The 18,432-nt window shown below is 47.2% G+C and overlaps 1 protein-coding gene across 2 annotated transcripts; it reads left to right on the top strand.

Annotated features, from left to right (window-relative positions):
* The first annotated feature begins 9,738 nt into the window (after positions 1-9,738).
* On the top strand, positions 9,739-18,358 carry TPM4 (tropomyosin 4). 2 transcript variants are annotated; one of them, XM_009099324.4, is made up of 9 exons: positions 9,739-9,873; positions 11,844-11,969; positions 14,991-15,124; positions 15,374-15,491; positions 15,908-15,978; positions 16,202-16,277; positions 16,571-16,633; positions 16,719-16,788; positions 17,975-18,358. In XM_009099324.4, exons 1-9 carry the CDS (start codon positions 9,760-9,762, stop codon positions 18,055-18,057), a joined length of 855 nt encoding a protein of 284 aa, XP_009097572.1. In that variant the 5' UTR covers positions 9,739-9,759; the 3' UTR covers positions 18,058-18,358. The 2 variants fall into 2 exon arrangements, with proteins under 2 accessions (XP_009097572.1, XP_050842215.1); XM_050986258.1 differs by lacking the exons at positions 9,739-9,873; positions 11,844-11,969 and adding an exon at positions 12,810-12,992.
* Positions 18,359-18,432: the final 74 nt, after the last annotated feature.

Here is an 18,432-nt window from a genome sequence, read left to right as displayed (position 1 = left end):
CTTGAAGTGCCAAGAGGAACCAGCCATACTTGGGAAATACAATGCCACCTCTGAAAGGAAGGAGTTGATGTCAGCCACAGGCTGTAATTGACTGATCCTGCAAGGCAGACTCTGGCAGTTACAAGATGATACTTCAGAGCAAAACACCATGAAGATAAGGAAGCCTTTTTTGCTCTTTTTCTCAAAAAGATCAAGTCACCCTCTTATCTTGAAGGTAACTTTTCTGTAGCCCATATTACAGGCTTTAATTCCCTTGTCCATTCTTCTCAACATAGACCAGTATTTTCAGACCAAAGTACTGCAAGACTGTTGAGTTCAGGGTCTGCTCTTCACTAAAAAAGAGCTGCTCTCGCCCAGCAGATAACAAAACAGTCTGATTTTCAGATAAGGCAGCAGTCAGCTGCCATTGAGAATAAGAAAAGTGTCCACTCTCCCATGGGGGAACAAGAAGGTTTCCACCTTTCCTCCACACCTCCCTTTTCCCTCCCTAGCACATTACGTCTCTGACAAGAACAGCAGCAAATACCTTCACTTGCACCACAGCCACGGGCAGTGGAGATTTCCCTATACAATTGAGAAGAACTGAAGCTTCCATTGCAGCATTTCTTTTCAGCTTGGGTCACTCCAAAGGTATGATTGTTTTGGTGGGTCTGGGATTCTTGGGTCCTTGCTCTGCCACTGAGTTGCTGCAAAGGTGTGAGATGAGTCATGTCATGCCTTGGTGTTTGTGTTTACTCACCTCATGACTGCAGTATGGTGTAACACATGTTCATGAAGCACCTTGTGGGAAACAGGAACTGAGTTTAGCACTGTCATGGTTTGGGAGCATTTAAGGATGCCTGGATTTACAAATATGCCAATTACCTTGAAGACAGAACAACTCTACCCCTGTTAGAGATGGAGAAACTGGGGGATAAAGCTGTTAAAGTCAAGAAAAGGAGAAAGGTCAGGCTCTGGTCCCCATAAGCAGGTACCTTAGTGAGGGGTCTCATTTTCAGAGACCTGCAGAAACCCTCAAGCCCAGGGCTGGTGATTCCTTCCCCATTGGGGTGACATTCACTCAGGGAGCCAAACTTCATCCCAGGTGTAAAGCCAGAGTCTCAGGGGTAAAGCAAGGTTCAGTTCCCAGAGCCATCCAAGGGCAGCCTCTCATTGACGGCAGCCAGGCCTGGCACAGGCCCCAGACACACCGTGCTCTGATGGCTCTGGCCAACAGAATGTGCCCAGTGAGTGCCAAGGGGAGCATAAGGCATTCTCACTTCAGCAGAGCCTGTCTGGTGTCAGCGAGTCCATCAGCTCCATCCTTCTAGCATACGTGACAGCCTGACAGTTGCCAAATACCTCCGTCAGACACCTTTCAGACAGATCCTGTTTATTTTTAGGACAGCTCTTTCCCATCAAGGCTCAGATGCAAATCATTATAGAAAAAGGGGGGATGGTGGCAGGAAGAAAGCAGCTATTATTTTTATTTCTTTGCCTATGATGTGGTTGCAAACCTTCCTCATGTACCCCCATCTGCCCACACTGGGACCCTTCATTTAATGAAAAGGGATGATATCCTGGCCTATGAAAGTAGCATAAGGAGAAGCATAGCAGTGAAGTCAGCTAATGAAATATTGAAGCAATGAAATCCTCACGGAACACATGAATGCCTAATGCCAGTTTCAATTAATTCTGGATTTTTCATTAAACCACTATTAAAAGCAAAAGGACAGCAGAAATAAGGGAAATTGACTTGAGCAGTATATTAAATACCTTAGTTTTGCTTGAGGATGTTTTATTATCTGTCCAGAGCAATTATTTCACCAGCTCCTGACAGTTTGTAGGCTAAACAGAGGTATAGGGTAAAGTTCTAGATGGTCTTTCCTCAAAATTATTTTAATTTCTGTCCCCTATCCTGCACCTGGCAGCCTGTCTCTGGTGATGTCCCTGGTATGTCATATCTGGAGGATAAGACACGGAGTTGGAGTTCTGGGAATCTGTAATAAAGTGTCACTCTGGCATTATTTACAAATCAAATAAAAACTTGTTGACTTAAGCTTTCCCCCATATTGAGGGCAAACAAAAGACATGCAAATATTCAGAGACATTCATTAGGAAAGCCTGAAAAGCAATTTAAAACCCAGGTGGGCTGTGATTTTTTTTATGGGCAGAAGAAATAAAGCAACAGCATTTATAAAATGTCTCCTCTTCTGTTCTCAGAGCTTCCTTACTCCATTGACTAGAGCAAAAAAGAAACACCTGCCTGAATTAGGTGCTTTGTTAAGATGTCTTAAGATGGTTGAGATGATCTTGGGTCTTATAACTTCTTCTCATAATGACAGAATAGAGACATTCATTTGCTAGGCAGGTGGGGTTTTGGTGCGGTTGGTTGTTTGACAGTGGCTGTTTTGCTGTTTGCTGTGCTGCTCTCCTTGAAAAGGGCAATAGAGAAGTTGGATGCTGCTCAATAAGAAAATAAAGGTTTTGATGAGGAAATAAAGGTTTCAATATGGAAATAAAGGTTTCTTTATTTTCTGGTAGCAATCACAGGGAAACTGAAACATTTGGGAGAATTCTGATGCTGACTGCCCTGGCAGAACCTGTGCGTCTTTGAGGAAATCCCTCAGCCAGTGCTGTCGTTCTGCCAAGGCAGACCCTTTGTGTTCCCTGAAGCCCTCTGATCCCAGGACTTGTGGTCAGTAGTGCTGAACACTAAGGATTCTCCTCTGATGTCTCTCTGGGGACACTTTGTGTTTGGAAGCAGAGAGAGAGCAAGGGATGAAGGATGAGAGGTGACCGCTCTGCTCAGGCTGACCAGACTCTACCTGCAGTTCTGCAACATGGGTACTAAAGAGGGCTTTTTGTCAGATTCCCAAAAGACTCAGTTCAGCTGGTGGGCACATTCTCAACCCAAACACTGTTCTCCTGCTCCATTAACCAAAGATGCAGAGGAAAGGCTGCAGCACTGTGGGTTCTGACACCCAAACCAGGTGCTGGGGAGCAGGAGGCTGGGAAAGGTTCATTCATAGAGTGAATGGCTGTGCAGGCTTAACAGTGCTAAAACAAGGTTATATTCTTCAGTCCAATATGCAACTGTCACCTAATTATTCAGTGCCTCAGATACTTCAGGTGATGGGGCAGATTAAGGCACTGGTATTTATATTTCTGAAGTACCAGAAGCCCCAACTAGAGCCGTACCACCATGTGCTAAGATGAGTAAGGCCTTTCCTATCACTCAGTGCTTCTCTCCACCTGAGATGTGCTTGGTTATAAAATGACTGGGCTCACTTTATATGTCAACTTACATCTCCACCAAATGAACAAAGAGATAATAAATTATTAATAAATGCTTTGAGAAAGGAGTAATTAAAAGCAACAGCTTTTTTAAGAGTCCAATGGATAAGCACAAAATATGTAAGGCCAAGTGATAAGGCTTTCTCCTGATACAACTTATCTGCAGCACACTGCTCACATCTGCAAGAGGGCTTAGGAACACTAGTAACTTCTTGTGCACCAGGAAAAGAGAGCCTTTCTGTGATAGAGGAGCACTTCTCCTGGGGATTAAGACAAAATCCTCTTTGTTTAGACATTTTAAATCCAGACAAGCTGGAAGGTGCTTACTTTAATGTGTGAGGTATGACTGTCAAGCAGAGCCCCAGCCTCCCATTCTTGCCTGGCATGGGGGACAGTGTCAACATCTTCCTGCCCTGTTCTAAGCCACAGTCAGGAGCTCTCCATCTGCTCCACCAGTATAACAGATTTTTTTAAAAAAAGATGGTACTGTCATTCTTTCTGCTACAAATGAGGATTTCTGCCAGTAACACAGCTGAAGTCATCTAGTAAAGCAGATCCTGCTGCAAGTATCCAAATCAGATTTCAGAAAGTCCCACAACTGCTCTGGTCAGCTGCCCAGCAAAAAAATTGCAGTACTTGGAGTTGGTAGACTGTTTGGCATAGAATTGAACTTCAAACAGGCTCCAGGAAAAAAAAAAAAAAAAAAAAGGTATTTATATTTAGTTTTGAGGAGAAAACCTGCCTGGGTTTGGAACACAAATGAACCTGCAAGTTTTCTGAGCAAAAGCTGGATGTGAGTTGGTGACATTTTCTGGTGGAAAAGGCAATGTGAAGGAAAAAAACCCTAGTAATGCACATGTTAAATGAACCAGTCAAGTGCAGACAATGGAAAAGCTGAAAAATTGATATGGAGGAAAGCATTTTGTGGTGGTAGCTATTTCTCACTTCTTTATAACTTCCCAGATGGAAGATTCATGACCCTCAGAAGAAGTCTGTATCCTTGGGCTTTGGCCTGAGGCAGCCCATGACTCACTTGCCCGAGAGGGTTGGCTATAAGCTGAATAATAAGCAAGGCAACAAAATGGTGGTGGAAACAGCAAAACAAAAGACAAATGAGTCAACTGATGGAAGAGCAAAAACCCCTCAAACCTCTGCACTCAAAAGAGGGCCTGGATGGAGAGAGAGAGAAGACTTGTGCCACTGAGAACTCAAGGGAGCTGCCATCCCAGGCAGCCAGCTCCTTTTCTTTCAGGCAAAACAAATTCAGGTGCCTCAGTCTTCAAAAGTGAGATAGGTGGAAATAGAAGATTTGAGGCTCTATGAGCCATTCCAGCTGCAGCACCATCACTTTCCGGAGACTCGAGGAAGAGAAGGATCCGTGGATCTGCATTGCCATCTAACGGCAAGGCAGAGCCTGAACCTCTGGCTGGGGCCCAGCAACGGGCTGGAACAGTAGAAACAAGGAGGAGATGGCCCGCAGGGATGGTCCCGTGCTCTAAATGCAAACCCTGCCTCTGCAGCTGGAAGGTCTCACCCATGAAGACCAGTTCAGAGAAAAGCAGGGCAGCCAAAATCCTCCAGTAGAGGCTGCTGATTCATTTTTTTCTCGGATCCTCTCCACTCCGTATTAGCCAGAAATATTAGCATGGATTCAGGGTGGCATTTGCTTTCTTCTGCTGTACCCTGTTCTTCTAATGCTGGCAGTGAGACAGGCTTCCCAAGCAGGTGTGTATCTCAGGTATCGAGTGAATTCTGCCATCCTGTTCAAAATAGTGTAAAATTCACTAACTCAGCTGTTCCAAGATCCTGCTGGGAAATGCAGGTAACTGGGATTATTAAAGAAAAGAGGAAGATTTCCCTTGGATCAAGGCACAGGAAAAGCAGATCTACTGTTTTCATCACTCTCAGCCCAGAGTTCATCTGTGATCAGTAATGGATACTTGATGAGAACGTATTTCAGGCTGGTACTAGCACACACACTGAGAAGAGTGGAGAGAGAACCCACAGAGCAAAAAATTCACTGAGATGTGAGGGTTTACACATCTTCTCATTTAAAAGGAAATGTCAGGAAGAGACAAGTTTGATGTTCAGTCTAGTGCCACCTTTTCTACTGATATTATATAACTTCTACTGATATTATATAATTTCTACAACAGAAAGTTTACAAGAGAGTGGATTGTTAGGAGGTACTCATATTAGTAAAATGAAGGAATTTGGTAAAGGGTTGACAACAGCTTATTTCTTCTGCTTTGAATTGCTTCTAGCCTTGATACATGCACCCCTGTATATGTGGAGTTGGAGCTCAATCAGTGTGAAAGAGAGGAAGGAGATCTTCTATGAACAATGTTTGGAGCAGAGAAGGAGCTGCAGGAGAAACTGGGGGATATAAAGTGTCTGTTTTTCCCAGCTAGTGAAATGGGCCGTGTTGTGGGTCTCAGCAAACTGCTGGGCCACAAAAAAGGAGGAGGGATTGACAGCAGAGAAACTGTTGAGACCTGCCAGACTTCAGGCCACAGGTCTGACCACCCCCAGTCTGTTCAGATGCCTGCTGTGACAAGCTTCCCATGCAGCCTGCTGCCAAAGGAATGAGCACACTCTCCAACAATCCAACTTCATTTCCTTCTGGTATCCTCTCATATTTACACATCAACCTTGCCAAGCTTTGCTCAGCCCAAACAATCCCTCAGAAAGAAAAGGAAAAACAAAGGAACTCTTGCAGCCTGTAAAGCACCTTCCTGCCTGCCTGAAACAAACCAAAAAAAAAAAAAAGAAATGGTTCAGAGTGCTCTTCTTTCTCTCTTAGTTGCTCACTGTGTCCCAAGCTAATGAAAACCAGAGGCTGTGGGACTGACAGGATTATCATCACTGAATTCTCCAGGTGTTTCCAGTTCATGAAGCAGAGAAGGGAAGAAGGGCATGTACGTGGTTGAAGGGCTACAGAGGGTGACATGTTTCTTGATGTTCCTTTCTAAATGTGGCTCTGAGTCATCCAACAGTGTTGATTAGAAAAATTATCTTCCTGCAGTTGAAGTAGAAAGGAAAAAGAATCTCGTTTGGTGTTTGCTTCCCCAGCCCTGAATCCAAGCCTGCCTGAGCCTCTGGCAGGAAGGGAGCTGGTAAGCTGACTGGAAAACCACTTGTGCTTCTCTCAATCATAGAAATTATGAAGAGGCTGTGAGAGCAGCCACAGGAACAATTCAAAATGCACACCTAAGCATACAAGCAGCTGTTGTCCTAGGGAGCAGCACACACAACCTTATATCAGCCTCCATTCCACAAGTTCCTACATGTGCTGGGTCAAACGGGGCTAACACAGTCCTTCCCACTCCATTGCCCTCCCTCGTGTCTTCAAACTACACCCCAAAACTTGCTCCAGTGAGTCAGAGAGCCTGTGGCACATCCAGCCTCGTGGCATGCAGGACCACGAGGTGAAACAGCTCTGAAGGCAGGATGGCAGCAGCAGCATGACTGAGGGAAGGAAGCCCTGAAGGAGCCATAAAACACAGCCAACTGGTTGGAACAGACAGCAGCAGTGTGAGCTGGACCACGAGGCTGCAGCCAGCTGAGGAAAGTGATTAAAGGAGGATCCTGTCCCCAGGAAATCTGGCTGGGGTCCCAAAGATGCATCTTGTCCCCAAGAAATCTGGTGGGGGTCCTGCGCTCCCCCTGTGCCCACCAGCACTGAGCCGTGCTCGGCTCCCGGGGCTTTCACCCCAAACCCCTGAGGAGCCTCTGCTGCCCTCCACCAGCAAACTCCCACACAGGAGGGCCAGGAGAAGGGCACATGACTGTGATTAACATGGTTTATGGGGCTGCCGTGACATTTCTCAAGGTTTGGAAACACTTATAACACAGTGCTTCACCCCTACACCTTAAACCCGCCGCAGACTGTGGTCCTATGCGATTTTACCTTCCACTGCTCAAATCACAGAATAGCTTAAAAGTCACTGGAATTGGACTAAAAAAAAGAAATGCCCGGGGGCCACTTGCTGCAGAGGTACCCGGAAAATGCACATTTAATTTTGTGAGGTGTTCAGAGGGATACGGGCGGATACCAAGTGCCAGCACTGGTTTCCAAGCAAACACTGAACCTAGAGCTGTTGAAAATTCCGATTTTTTTTTTTTTAATATTAAAACAAAAACAAACAAAGAATGGGTAAAACACACACACAGAAGCAGCAGAATCCCCGCCGCCGCTTACGGCGCCCGGCCGGGCGGGGCAGGCCCGTCCCCACGGCCTGCTGGGAGCCGCAGTCCGGAGTGCCGCCATCTTGGCGCCGCCATCTTGGCGCCGCCTCAGCACCGCCCCTGAGGGCTCCTGGCAGCCATCTTGGGCTGCGGGGCGGGCTGGGTTTTCGTAAAATCAATTCAATTTGATTTAAACAACAACAACAAATCATTGTGGTGTTTTAACCCCAGCTGGCTGCCAAGCACCACGTAGCCACTCACTTGCTCTCCCACGAGCGGAATCAGAGAGAATCAGAAGGGTAAAAGCTGGAGAACTCCTGGCTTGAAAGAAAGTTTAATAGGGAAAACAAAGGAGAACAGGGCCCCATCCCATGGAATGGTGACATGGGAAGACAAATGCCATCACTCCAAAATCCCCCATTTGTTCCTCCTTTCCCCGTTTATGTCCTGAGTGATGTCAGATGGTCTGGAATATCCTGGCTGTGTCTCCTCCAATCTCTCAGGCATCCCCAGGCCCCTCCCCAGCTTGGTCCTCTAAGAGGCAGGAAAGGCCTTGGCTCTGTGCAAGCTCAGCAATAACAAAAGCATCACTATATTCTCAACCCTGTGTTCACAACAAATCCAAAACACAGCCCTGTACCAGCCACTGGGAAGGAGATTAACTCTGTCACAGCCACAAGCATTGTGCTGGTGTTGGTTTCATGTCCATTCTAGCATCATATTTAGCCCAATAAAGGGCAGATTTTTCCTTAAAAGTCTCCCCCAAAGGCCTTTCAGTGCCGTGCCAGCTGAGCCCCAGAGGATGGGGAAGCTCTGGGTCTTGTGCTGAGTGTCCTGGTGCCCTCATGGCCGGGATGCTTGGACGGAGGGGCTGTGAGAGAGCTCGGGCTGTGAGGGGCTGCAGAGAGCAGAGCTGGGCAGGGAAGGGGCATTGTGTGCTCAGCGAGACCTGGATGGGGAAAGAACCGGGGAACGGGAAGGGTGGATCAGGAAAAGGTTCTTCCCCCCGACGGTGGTTGGGCACTGGACATATTGCCCACGGGACAGCCCCAAGGCTGCCAGAGCTCCAGGAGTGTGTGGGCAACGCTCTCAGGCACAGGGTTGGATTGTTGGGCTATCTGTGCAGAGCCAGGGGCTGGACTAGATGACCTCGGTGGGACCCATCTCAGCATATTCAGTGGCTCTGTGCAGGTGCCAGGGCAGCAAAGCCAGGAAGTGCTGCTAGGCTGCCCTGGAAAGTATTGTGCATCAGAATATCAGAACATCAGAGCAGTCAGGACAAGGCTGTGCGGAGCTGTGAGGCTCAGCAAGAGCTGGTGAAGGGATGGAATGGTTTTGGGGACGTGTTTCATAGAGCTGCAAAAGGAAGCAGAGCTCATTCTGGGGCTGTTGGATGCTCTGCTTGGTGTCCTCTGTCAGTGGAGATACTCCTGCTCGCCCCAGAGCCTGCTCCTCCCTGACAGAGTGAAGGTGACTGCTTCATACAGCAAAAGGAATAATTTACAGTGCTCATCAGACTGCAACCAGGTGTTGTTCAGTTCCCCAAGTATTTAGTGAGGGAAATTTCAAGGACAGGCACTCAAACTCACTGAGTTTGCCTTGAGCCTGAACTTGACATCTAAATTTGAGTTCTGTTATGTGTTATACTATCACACATTATAGCTAGTTCCTTAACACCAGTACTTATTTTTACAGCAAAAACCTCTGCTGTCTCATATCCTGCATCTTTTTATAACTTAAATTTAGCCACCTCTTAAGCAAAGAGGTTTTTTTTAATTATTTATTTATTTTGTGTATGGATTTATTTTGGAGGAACGTAAAGAGATCCTTCCCTTGATCAGCTTCATGCCTTTATTCCAGGAAGGCAGGCCATCCCCAAGATCTGCTGGGTTGGTTAATTGCTCTGCACACACAAAGGGGAGCTAATCAGCTTTTCTTCAAGCATGTGTTCATATGTCAACACTTTTGCTTCTGTCAGAAGCTTAAAAATGGAAACAGTTTTCTCTTTAAGAAAACAGGACCCAAATAAGGAGATGGAGTGGTGAAGATTCCTCTAGTGAGTCTGTTCCAGCTCATTCCTTAGAAAGGCTGTGGATGGAGCACCAGAGAAGGGGCCAGTAGATCTGGGTTTTGTCCAGGGGGCTCTGGGTTTAAAGCTCTCTAAAACCACTTGTAGCTCATTTTCCCTGTGACTTGCCTGGGTACAACTTCTTTCTCTGTCCAAGCTGTTAAAAATCTAAAATTTAATAAGATTCTTTCAGTTGCGTGACAGATCCAGCCTGTCCTTAAGCAAAAATGGAAGCTATCAAGAAAAAGATGCAGATGTTGAAGTTAGACAAAGAGAATGCCATTGACAGAGCAGAGCAGGCTGAGACGGATAAGAAGGCAGCTGAGGACAAATGCAAACAGGTAAGAGGAACTAAAATCACTGGTTTTGTGTGTGCTGTGGAAGTAACAAAATACTGAATGGAAATGTTCTGATTCAGAAAGCAAAATAATTTGAAGTCTGTTTTCTGTTAATCTTCTTTTGAAGTTTTTTGCCTTTTTGTTATGCTTCTACAGCCAGGACTAGGCTGTAACTTCTCAGCCATCTCAGTCTTTCAAAAAATTAACATCATCCACAGATTATTAACAGTACTTTGTCTTAGTTTTCTTGAATCTTACATAATTGTCCTAAATTTCTCATGCTTTGATTCCATGCAAAAGGCCTTTACATATTTAAAATCAAAACTGTAAATCCTGACACCTGTAGGACTAATGCTAATAGAGTTGGCTGTGTCTAAACATTAATTAAGCCTCTCCTTATAATGAATTCATAAAGTTCACTTCAAGTTCTTGGTGCAGAGTGCCCCTCAGAGGTACCAGCTGAGGCTCAACAGGAGATATGTTCTCTTATTTTTTGTGTTAAAAATAATGGAAATTATCTTAATTTGAATGCTGTTCTTTTAACTGAATTCCAACAATAATATTTTCATACTCTTTTGCTTTTCAATGTCTTTATTCTGGGTGTCTGTCTTCTATTTGAGCTTTAGTAGTTCCAGAATGATCTTGAAATATTAGCTGAGTGCATTCAAGTTTTTATAGCACTTCTTGTAAAAGTATCACATATTTCCCTTTTACGTCCTCTAAGTTTGGCTGCTTCTACATCTTCCACACTGCTCTAATATGTTATAAGCACTCGTCTGGCCTAATATTTCTTCTTCTTTAGAAAAATAAATCTTTGATCTTACTCTTTTCTGAATTGTCTCAAAATTTTCAGCTTCTTTTTTAATGTGGGCACAGTACTCAAATAGTTACTTTAATATTCATACACAAAGCCAGCATCTGCTTCATGCTGCTCAGTGTCCCTCTGTTAGAACACCCAAGCAAGGTTTGCAGTTCTCTCACACTGCCTGGTTATTCTCTGCAACACACCAACATTCCAGAATAGCACACTACCAAAAATGTCTTTAAAACTATCAGTGAAACTAAAACAAAGGAAGTACACAAAAATACAAACTGTTTTCATAGAGTAAATTTCTGTGAAGGTGGAGCTAAATGGATAAATCACTGTCTCAACAGACTGAGCTGTTTTGTGTTGCAAATGAAAGGATGAAGCAGATGGGTTTGCAGGCCCACCCTTATCAGCAGCAGGCCTTTGATAACATGAATTCTTCAGGGAGCATGAGACAGTTTATCACTAAACAGCCTCCCAGCAGGTTATAAATAGCACCATTCTGGTGAACAATATGGATTTATATGGTATGGAGGAGTCTGAGACTCATATCGTGTTGGGCCACAGTTGGAGAATAATCCAGGCTGGAAGGGACCCCGTGAGGTCAGCGAGTCCCACCTAGAGCAAGGCCAGCCCTGTTCCCTCCCACATCCAGAGTACCTCATCTGGGTTAAAGTGTCCGAAGCACACACAAAGATCATTAAGAAAGGATCACTAATTTTTTTCAGCTGTACAGGAATTGAATAATTTCCTGAAAAATCACCAGGTAATAGTGTTACAACAAACACTAAAAGGACATAATTTAAAAACATCTGTAATTATGCTGCAAAACTGCTGCAGGGTGTCAAAAAAAAAAAAAAAGAAAAAAAGAAAATAAAAAAGTGAGGTGAGAAAGGGCTTATACCACGTTCTGTATTAAAGCAGATCCCGTGTGTGTGGTGGCAGGCAGTGTTGTTCAAGGATGACATGGTTTTAACGATCCTTCCCTGGCAATTGCTACCAGTCATTCTCAGACTGCTGTCACTAGCAGAACTTTGATCTGGTCTTTTGTGGCTTTTTGTATGTATAATGGGTTAAAACTAATAGTAAAGAGTAGTTTTATCATATTAAACTGTAACTGATACTACATCAGTATGCTCACTTTGGGAATTTTCTCTCTTGAAAGGTAGAGGATGAGCTGGTAGCGCTGCAGAAGAAGCTGAAAGGAACTGAAGATGAGCTGGATAAATACTCAGAGGCTCTTAAAGATGCCCAGGAAAAACTGGAGCAGGCTGAGAAGAAGGCCACTGATGTACGTATCCACGGCTAACACTTGCTTGTAACTCTGCTCGGTGTATTTTGTACGTACTTCACTGGTTGTATGCATTTCTGCCGTGGGATAGAAAGGCGGGGTTACAGGGTTTTTAAAGGTGCAGGGTTTTAATCTCATCTCCCCTCTGCTAAAAGGAGCGGGGCTGCTCCACACCGAGCCCATGGCACACGCAGTTGCCCCCGGGGGAACCTGCTGGGAATTCTCTGAGAAATCTCCTTTAATAGAACTAAACAAAATGGTGCCTTTTGAAGCAAAATCGGACGGCAGCAGGACTTTGCCGTGGCATAAGGATGCCCTTTGCCTTTATCCCCACGGCAGGGCTAAAGGCCAGTCCAGGATCCCCGCCACACCCGCCCCGTCGTGGCAGCGGCGAAGCGCGGGCAGGGCCCGGCAGCAACGCGAAAACCTTCCCTTGGGAGGCCGGGGGGTGCGGGGAGCGCGGCTGCGGGGCGGCATCCCCCGGGCCGGGCCGAGCCGAGCCGAGCCGAGCCGAGCGGAGGGGGCCGGCATCCCCCGGGCCGGGCCGGGCCGAGCCGAGCGGAGGGGGCCGGCATCCCCCGGGCCGGGCCGAGCCGAGCCGAGCGGAGGGGGCCGGCATCCCCCGGGCCGGGCCGGGCCGAGCCGAGCGGAGGGGGCCGGCATCCCCCGGGCCGGGCCGGGCCGAGCCGAGCCGAGCGGAGGGGGCCGGCATCCCCCGGGCTGGGCCGGGCCGAGCGGGGCGGCCCCGGGCGCGCCCGTCCCGGCCGAGCCCGCGCCGCTCCTCAGGCTACGTCACCACCTCCACCTCCAGGAGCGTGACGTCAGCGGGCCATTGAAAGGCGCGGGCCCGCCACGTGCAGCACCTCCGCGCCCAGCCCGCCGCCCGCGCCCATGGCTGCGCCGAGCTCCCTGGAAGCCGTCAAGAGGAAGATCCAGTGCCTGCAGCAACAGGCGGATGAGGCGGAGGACCGTGCGCAGGTCCTCCAGCGGGAGCTGGACCTGGAACGGGACCTGCGGGAGAAAGTGAGACCGCCCGGGCTGCCTGCTCGCCTCTCTCGGTCGCTCTCTCCCGGGCTGCTCCTTCCTTCCTGTCTCTGGCTCTCTCTCGCTGGGGTGCGCCCGGCTCTTTCCCGCTGCGGGAGGACGGCTGGGCCGCCGGCTGCCTCCATCCTTCGGCTGTCCCCGCGCTGCTCCGCTCCGCACTCACCGCCCGCGGGAGCCGCCGGCGCTGCCGCAGCGCCGCGCCCGCACCGGCCCGGCCCGTCCCGCGGGGAACCGGGCGCGGCGGCGGCTCCTCGCCCGCCGCTTATCGCGCTTTAGGGCCCATTCCTGCGGAAAAGGCGTTCGAGCACCGATCGGCACTGGGGAGCGGTTGAGAGTTTAGTAGGAAATGGCTGTTTAATTAGGCAAAAGCGCTGCATGACACGGAGCGGGGAGTTCCCGCCTCTCGGCGCCGCACCGCTGGCTTCAGCACAGCTGGGAAATGTCCGAACTGCTGAAAAATAACTTTCCATCCTGGTTTTCACAGAGAAATGCGAAATCTCCGCTTGCGTGCGGCTCTCCCGGGGTTGGACAGCTGGTTTCACTTAGATTTGTGTGCGATCAGCCTTCCCGGCATCTTCCTGCTATTTTATCACATGTCAGCGAGTTAGTTTTACCGTATAAGGACTGCGGGCTGCTGCTGGGAGAGGTGGAGCCAGGCTCACCCCAGATTCCCAGTGGCCCCAGCTCCATAACTTTGGAATCTTGCTGAATTAAAAAGTGACTTAAAAGCACCCTGTCTAGTGGAAGGAGTTGCTGCCACAGAACAGATGCCAGTTTTGTACATGATCGATGCCTTGTGTATAAATCGGGAAGTTAAATACTGCACTGGGTAAAAACAGATGAAATGTTGGATAATTTATGACTAGAGGAATCCTGGGTCAGCTTCCATTTGGATCAACCACTGAACTCCTTTCCAAGATGGCTCAGAAGTGAATGGAAACCACTTCCTCCAGTTTAGGAGTGGTCAACGAGCAAATTTGCTAAGCTGCAGATAAACACTTTTTTTTTCCCCCAGAGTGTTTTAACATAAAGCATAAAACAATCACCCCTCCAGGGTCAATATTCTGTAAAAGTGTTTGGGGGGAAAAAAAGTTAATCTTGTATATGGCAATCCTCCTCAGATTGGGGGATAGTACAGTGCACAAGCCTGGCAGTTACTAAAGCAGGGTTCTATTTTCCTTCAAAAATAAGCAATTAAAGGAGCCGAATCTTAATAAACACATATTTATGGACACCAGTTTGTCCATGTTGTTTGTATCATGTATTTCTCCCAGCAATCTCTTCCGTTTATTAACTAGTTATTTTTTATACATTAATGGTGTTCCAATTACTCTGCAGTTTGTTCAGTAATGCACAAACAGATCTCATTACTGAGAAATGCACCCTGCCTAATTCCTTAAGTACAGCAGGAAGCAAAGTTAGCTTATTTTAAGAATATAGCTAATTTTGTCCCAAAAAAGCCTGACTCTGCCATGCTGAGGCCACTGTCAGTGCCCAGCTGACCCTGTAGATTCTCCAGCATTGCAGGCTGGGGAGCCAGGATGGATCAGGACCTGGCTCCAGCTCCACGGTGAGCTGTGGCAGGGTGTCACTGAAACCAAGGGCAGAGAAACCAACGGTGAAGGTTCTGGAGCTAAGCCATCATGGAAACGGTTCATTTTTTAAGTTTGGATAGATGCAGCCCTGTGAAGTGCTCCAAAAATACCCCGATCCATTCGCAGTCCTGTAGAGTTCCTTTTTGTGTGGCAGGAATGATAAGTGCCATTAAAAAAAGAAAGGACAAGCACACACTCCATACCTTGACATTCCTGAGATGCCAGAGTTTAAGCAAACAAAAAAGCAGAGGCAGAAGGGCCCCTGAGCTGCCCTGCACGGCCCGGGGAGATGCTGCTGCAGCTGTAAGGAAACTGATGAGCTGGGAGGCTTGGCCAGCAGCGAGTGCCTGTGTAACCCCGGTCTGGGCCATTCTTCACGCAGGCTGAGGGTGAGGTGGCAGCTCTGAACAGACGCATCCAGCTCGTGGAAGAGGAGTTGGATCGTGCCCAGGAACGACTGGCCACAGCCCTGCAGAAACTGGAGGAGGCTGAGAAAGCAGCAGATGAGAGCGAGAGGTAAGCTACTTTTTTATTTTCTGGTGTTAAAAAAATGAATGTATGTAAATAAAATATTCCTGTGCAATTTAGTATCTGCATGTGCTACTGCAGGTCAGAGACTTGAAACTTTCTTACTTACAAGCTTGATTGGGTAATTCAGTGCTCATAATGGGCCACTTTTAGGTTACAAATACCAAATTCCACTTTGTGAAGCTGAGATACAAGTGCCAAAATGCTTCTACATTAAACATGCTTTGACTTCTGCAGAGGAATGAAAGTTATTGAGAACAGAGCAATGAAAGATGAAGAGAAAATGGAAATTCAGGAAATGCAGTTGAAGGAGGCCAAGCACATTGCTGAAGAAGCCGACCGCAAGTATGAGGAGGTAAAAGGGAGAAGGAAATGGTGAAACGTACAGGAGAGCCATGAACAATAACACTGCTCTTCAGTTAGTCCCTCTGTTCAATTGAAGCACTGGGTGATGCTTCAGTCTTGGAACATTGCCAACAAGGAGGAATTTTAATAGTGATTTGCAGCATCATCTGTACCCAATGCTAAAAATACTGCAAAATCTAATTAATTGGGAAGGGCTGTTACATCTATGCTTTAGCCTATTTTCCTTACTCCAGAGGAAGCAGGAACAGAGTACTTCTGAGTGCCTTTTGAAATCTTTTCTAAAGAGTGTCCCAGTCTGTGGCAGGGGATAGAACTAGATGATTTTTGAGGTCCCTCCCAGCCCAAGCTGTGCTGTGATGCTGTGAGCTGCACACTGACTGACAACTGGCTGTTGTCTTTTTACAGGTTGCCCGTAAACTGGTTATTTTGGAGGGTGAACTGGAAAGAGCTGAGGAGCGTGCAGAGGTGTCTGAAGTGTGAGTAACTTTTCAGAATATAGGAAATACCAACACTACATTGCATTAAAAATAATCTCCTGGTAGGCAGGCATGCAGTTAGTACTTGTAGAAAAGTTGGTTTGTACACTATATACCTGGTTTTCTTCTTTCAGACTTAATTACTTCCTCCCTTGTGTGTTTTAGACTCCTCCAAATCATAACAGGAACACCAGTAATTCATACCTCTATTTTCCCCTTCTAGTAAGTGTAGTGACCTTGAAGAGGAGTTAAAGAACGTCACAAACAACCTGAAATCTTTGGAAGCTCAATCTGAAAAGGTTGGTTCTTTCAGTAAACTAAAGGATATGGGAAAAGCCAAAACTTGTTAATAGAATTCATATAAATAAACCAGAAATACAAAGCAAATGAGAGGTTTTACCAGCCTGCCTGTAGATACCACTCCATCAGTTCTGCCCAAACAATCCTGAAGGTCTGCAGGAGCGCAGAAGAGCACAGAAATGGTGTTTGCAGCTGCTGTAAAAGGAGGAGTGCTTATATATAGGTCACAGTTTCATAAACATCTATTATTGTTGGTACAACTTCCCTTAAAGAGTGTTTATTGTTTTCACAGTACTCGGAAAAAGAAGATAAATATGAAGAAGAAATAAAGATTCTCTCTGACAAGCTGAAAGAAGTAAGTTTGGCCATCCCCAAGCTGGATGCATCTTTGGGCATAATCTTTCTAGGAGCATCCAGTGATGGTATTTCAACTTTTTTAGGCTGAAACTCGTGCAGAATTTGCAGAGAGAACTGTTGCCAAACTGGAAAAGTCTATTGATGACCTGGAAGGTATGGAACGAGTCCAGTTTCTTTAAAAGTGGTCAGTTACAAATCAGATAACAAATTCTAGGAGTAGGTGGTGGATTTAATGGGAAAGAGCAGCAGCATATTGGTAGATGGGTGTGATGTGTCCACTGGGCACCTGCCCTGTGTGGTGGAAGTTCTCCTGAAAAAGGTTTTCTTGGTAACAATTACCTGATTTTGGCCAACAGATGGAGGGACTAAAGGGCTCAAGATCCCTACCCTACTTAAATCTGCTTACTGGGAAACAGCTGTGAGATTACAAAAAGACAAAAAGTGCACATAGGTGGAACTTCTGACCAAACAGCTTTGTGGGTGTTTTGCTATCCGTCCGATACTCAACTACGCCTCTGTTTTCTTCTTTTGTTTTCCTCTCCAACTGCTTGGGCTGCTGTTGCCTTTTGCCTCTCTGCTCTCCTCCTGTGGCCTCTCCTCCCTGCATTTCTTGCTGGCCTGTTCCTGCTGCCCTCGTGCCTGACAGACGAGCTCTACGCTCAGAAGCTGAAGTACAAAGCCATCAGTGAGGAGCTCGACCATGCCCTCAACGACATGACCTCTTTGTGACCTGCCCCTGTGTGGGGACACGAGGCTCCCACTCACTGTGTTTTCTCAAGCTTTTCTTGCCTGTAATCCCTGTCACTCTGTGCCACTTCCACCTCTGTGGGAACTGAGCTCAATAAAACATGATACCTCTACCTTTCACCTTGCAGGGTTTACTTCTGTATAGGTCAGCTCAAATACACTGGTGATGACACAAAAACACATTCAGCTCCTCAGGTGGGGTTGGGCAGGACACGGTCAGGATGGGGCAGGACCTGGCTCTGGCAAACAATTGAATTTTGGTGTTCCTTTTAGTCAGCAAAAAGCTGTGTGTGCACTCAGTGTCTATTCATGCTTCACCAGCCTGGTTAAAAACCTCCCAGTCCAAGGAGAACCCAGCAGGATGTGGCCTATAAATGACACAATGACACATTAAAACACAGCCCTTTCACGTTCCATGAGACGTCCAAAAACGTCCCTTAAGGACAGCAATTACAAAAAATTGGCCCCATTTTGATGATATAGATGTAAAGGTGTCTTAAATGTGAAGGTAAGCTACCCCAGCTTTTATTTAAAGAGAAAAGGCTGTAAAATGATGTGATTTAAATCTTGTGGTTTTCTTCTTTCTCACCAGAAAAACTCGCTCAAGCCAAAGAGGAGAACCTGGGCTTGCACCAGACACTGGACCAGACGCTAAATGAACTGAACTGTATATGAGGGGCACAGAGCTGACAGCAGCCAGCGGGAGCCAGCCCTGGCCCTGCCCCGCTCCTCTCCTTTCTCTCTCTGAATCCTGGAAAAGCCAATTAAGTTATGACCGGCACAGCCACACCGTGGCTCCGGGCATCCCTGGGGCTGGGGAGCCGCTGGGCCGGGCCGGGCCGGGCCGCTGTGTGTCCGTGCCGTGGCTGTTCTCACGGTTCCTTGGTCCTTCCCTGTACACCCCAGTAGAAGCTGCACCCGAGCGGCGGCGGCGCCGCCTCCGCTGCCGTTTCTTATTAAAGGATTTCTCACAGTACCGAAGCCTCTTGCGGGTTTTTGTGCCGCTCGGGGGGTGTGACGTCACGGCGCGGGCAGGTACGGGAGTGACGT

Source organism: Serinus canaria, chromosome 28, assembly GCF_022539315.1.
Source record: "Serinus canaria isolate serCan28SL12 chromosome 28, serCan2020, whole genome shotgun sequence".
Lineage (NCBI taxonomy): Eukaryota > Metazoa > Chordata > Aves > Passeriformes > Fringillidae > Serinus > Serinus canaria.
Note: the sequence above shows the minus strand (reverse complement) of the source record. Positions and strands in the feature narration are given on the sequence as shown.

What these genes read in the sequence shown, in the direction of transcription:
- TPM4 (XM_009099324.4), top strand. Translation starts at nt 9,760, where the DNA reads ATGGAAGCTATCAAGAAAAAGATGCAGATGTTGAAGTTAGACAAAGAG. An exon ending in CTGAGGACAAATGCAAACAG is followed by an intron (nt 9,874 to 11,843) that starts GTAAGAGGAACT and finishes CTCTCTTGAAAG; the next exon opens with GTAGAGGATGAGCTGGTAGC. An exon ending in CGTGCAGAGGTGTCTGAAGT is followed by an intron (nt 15,979 to 16,201) that starts GTGAGTAACTTT and finishes TTCCCCTTCTAG; the next exon opens with TAAGTGTAGTGACCTTGAAG.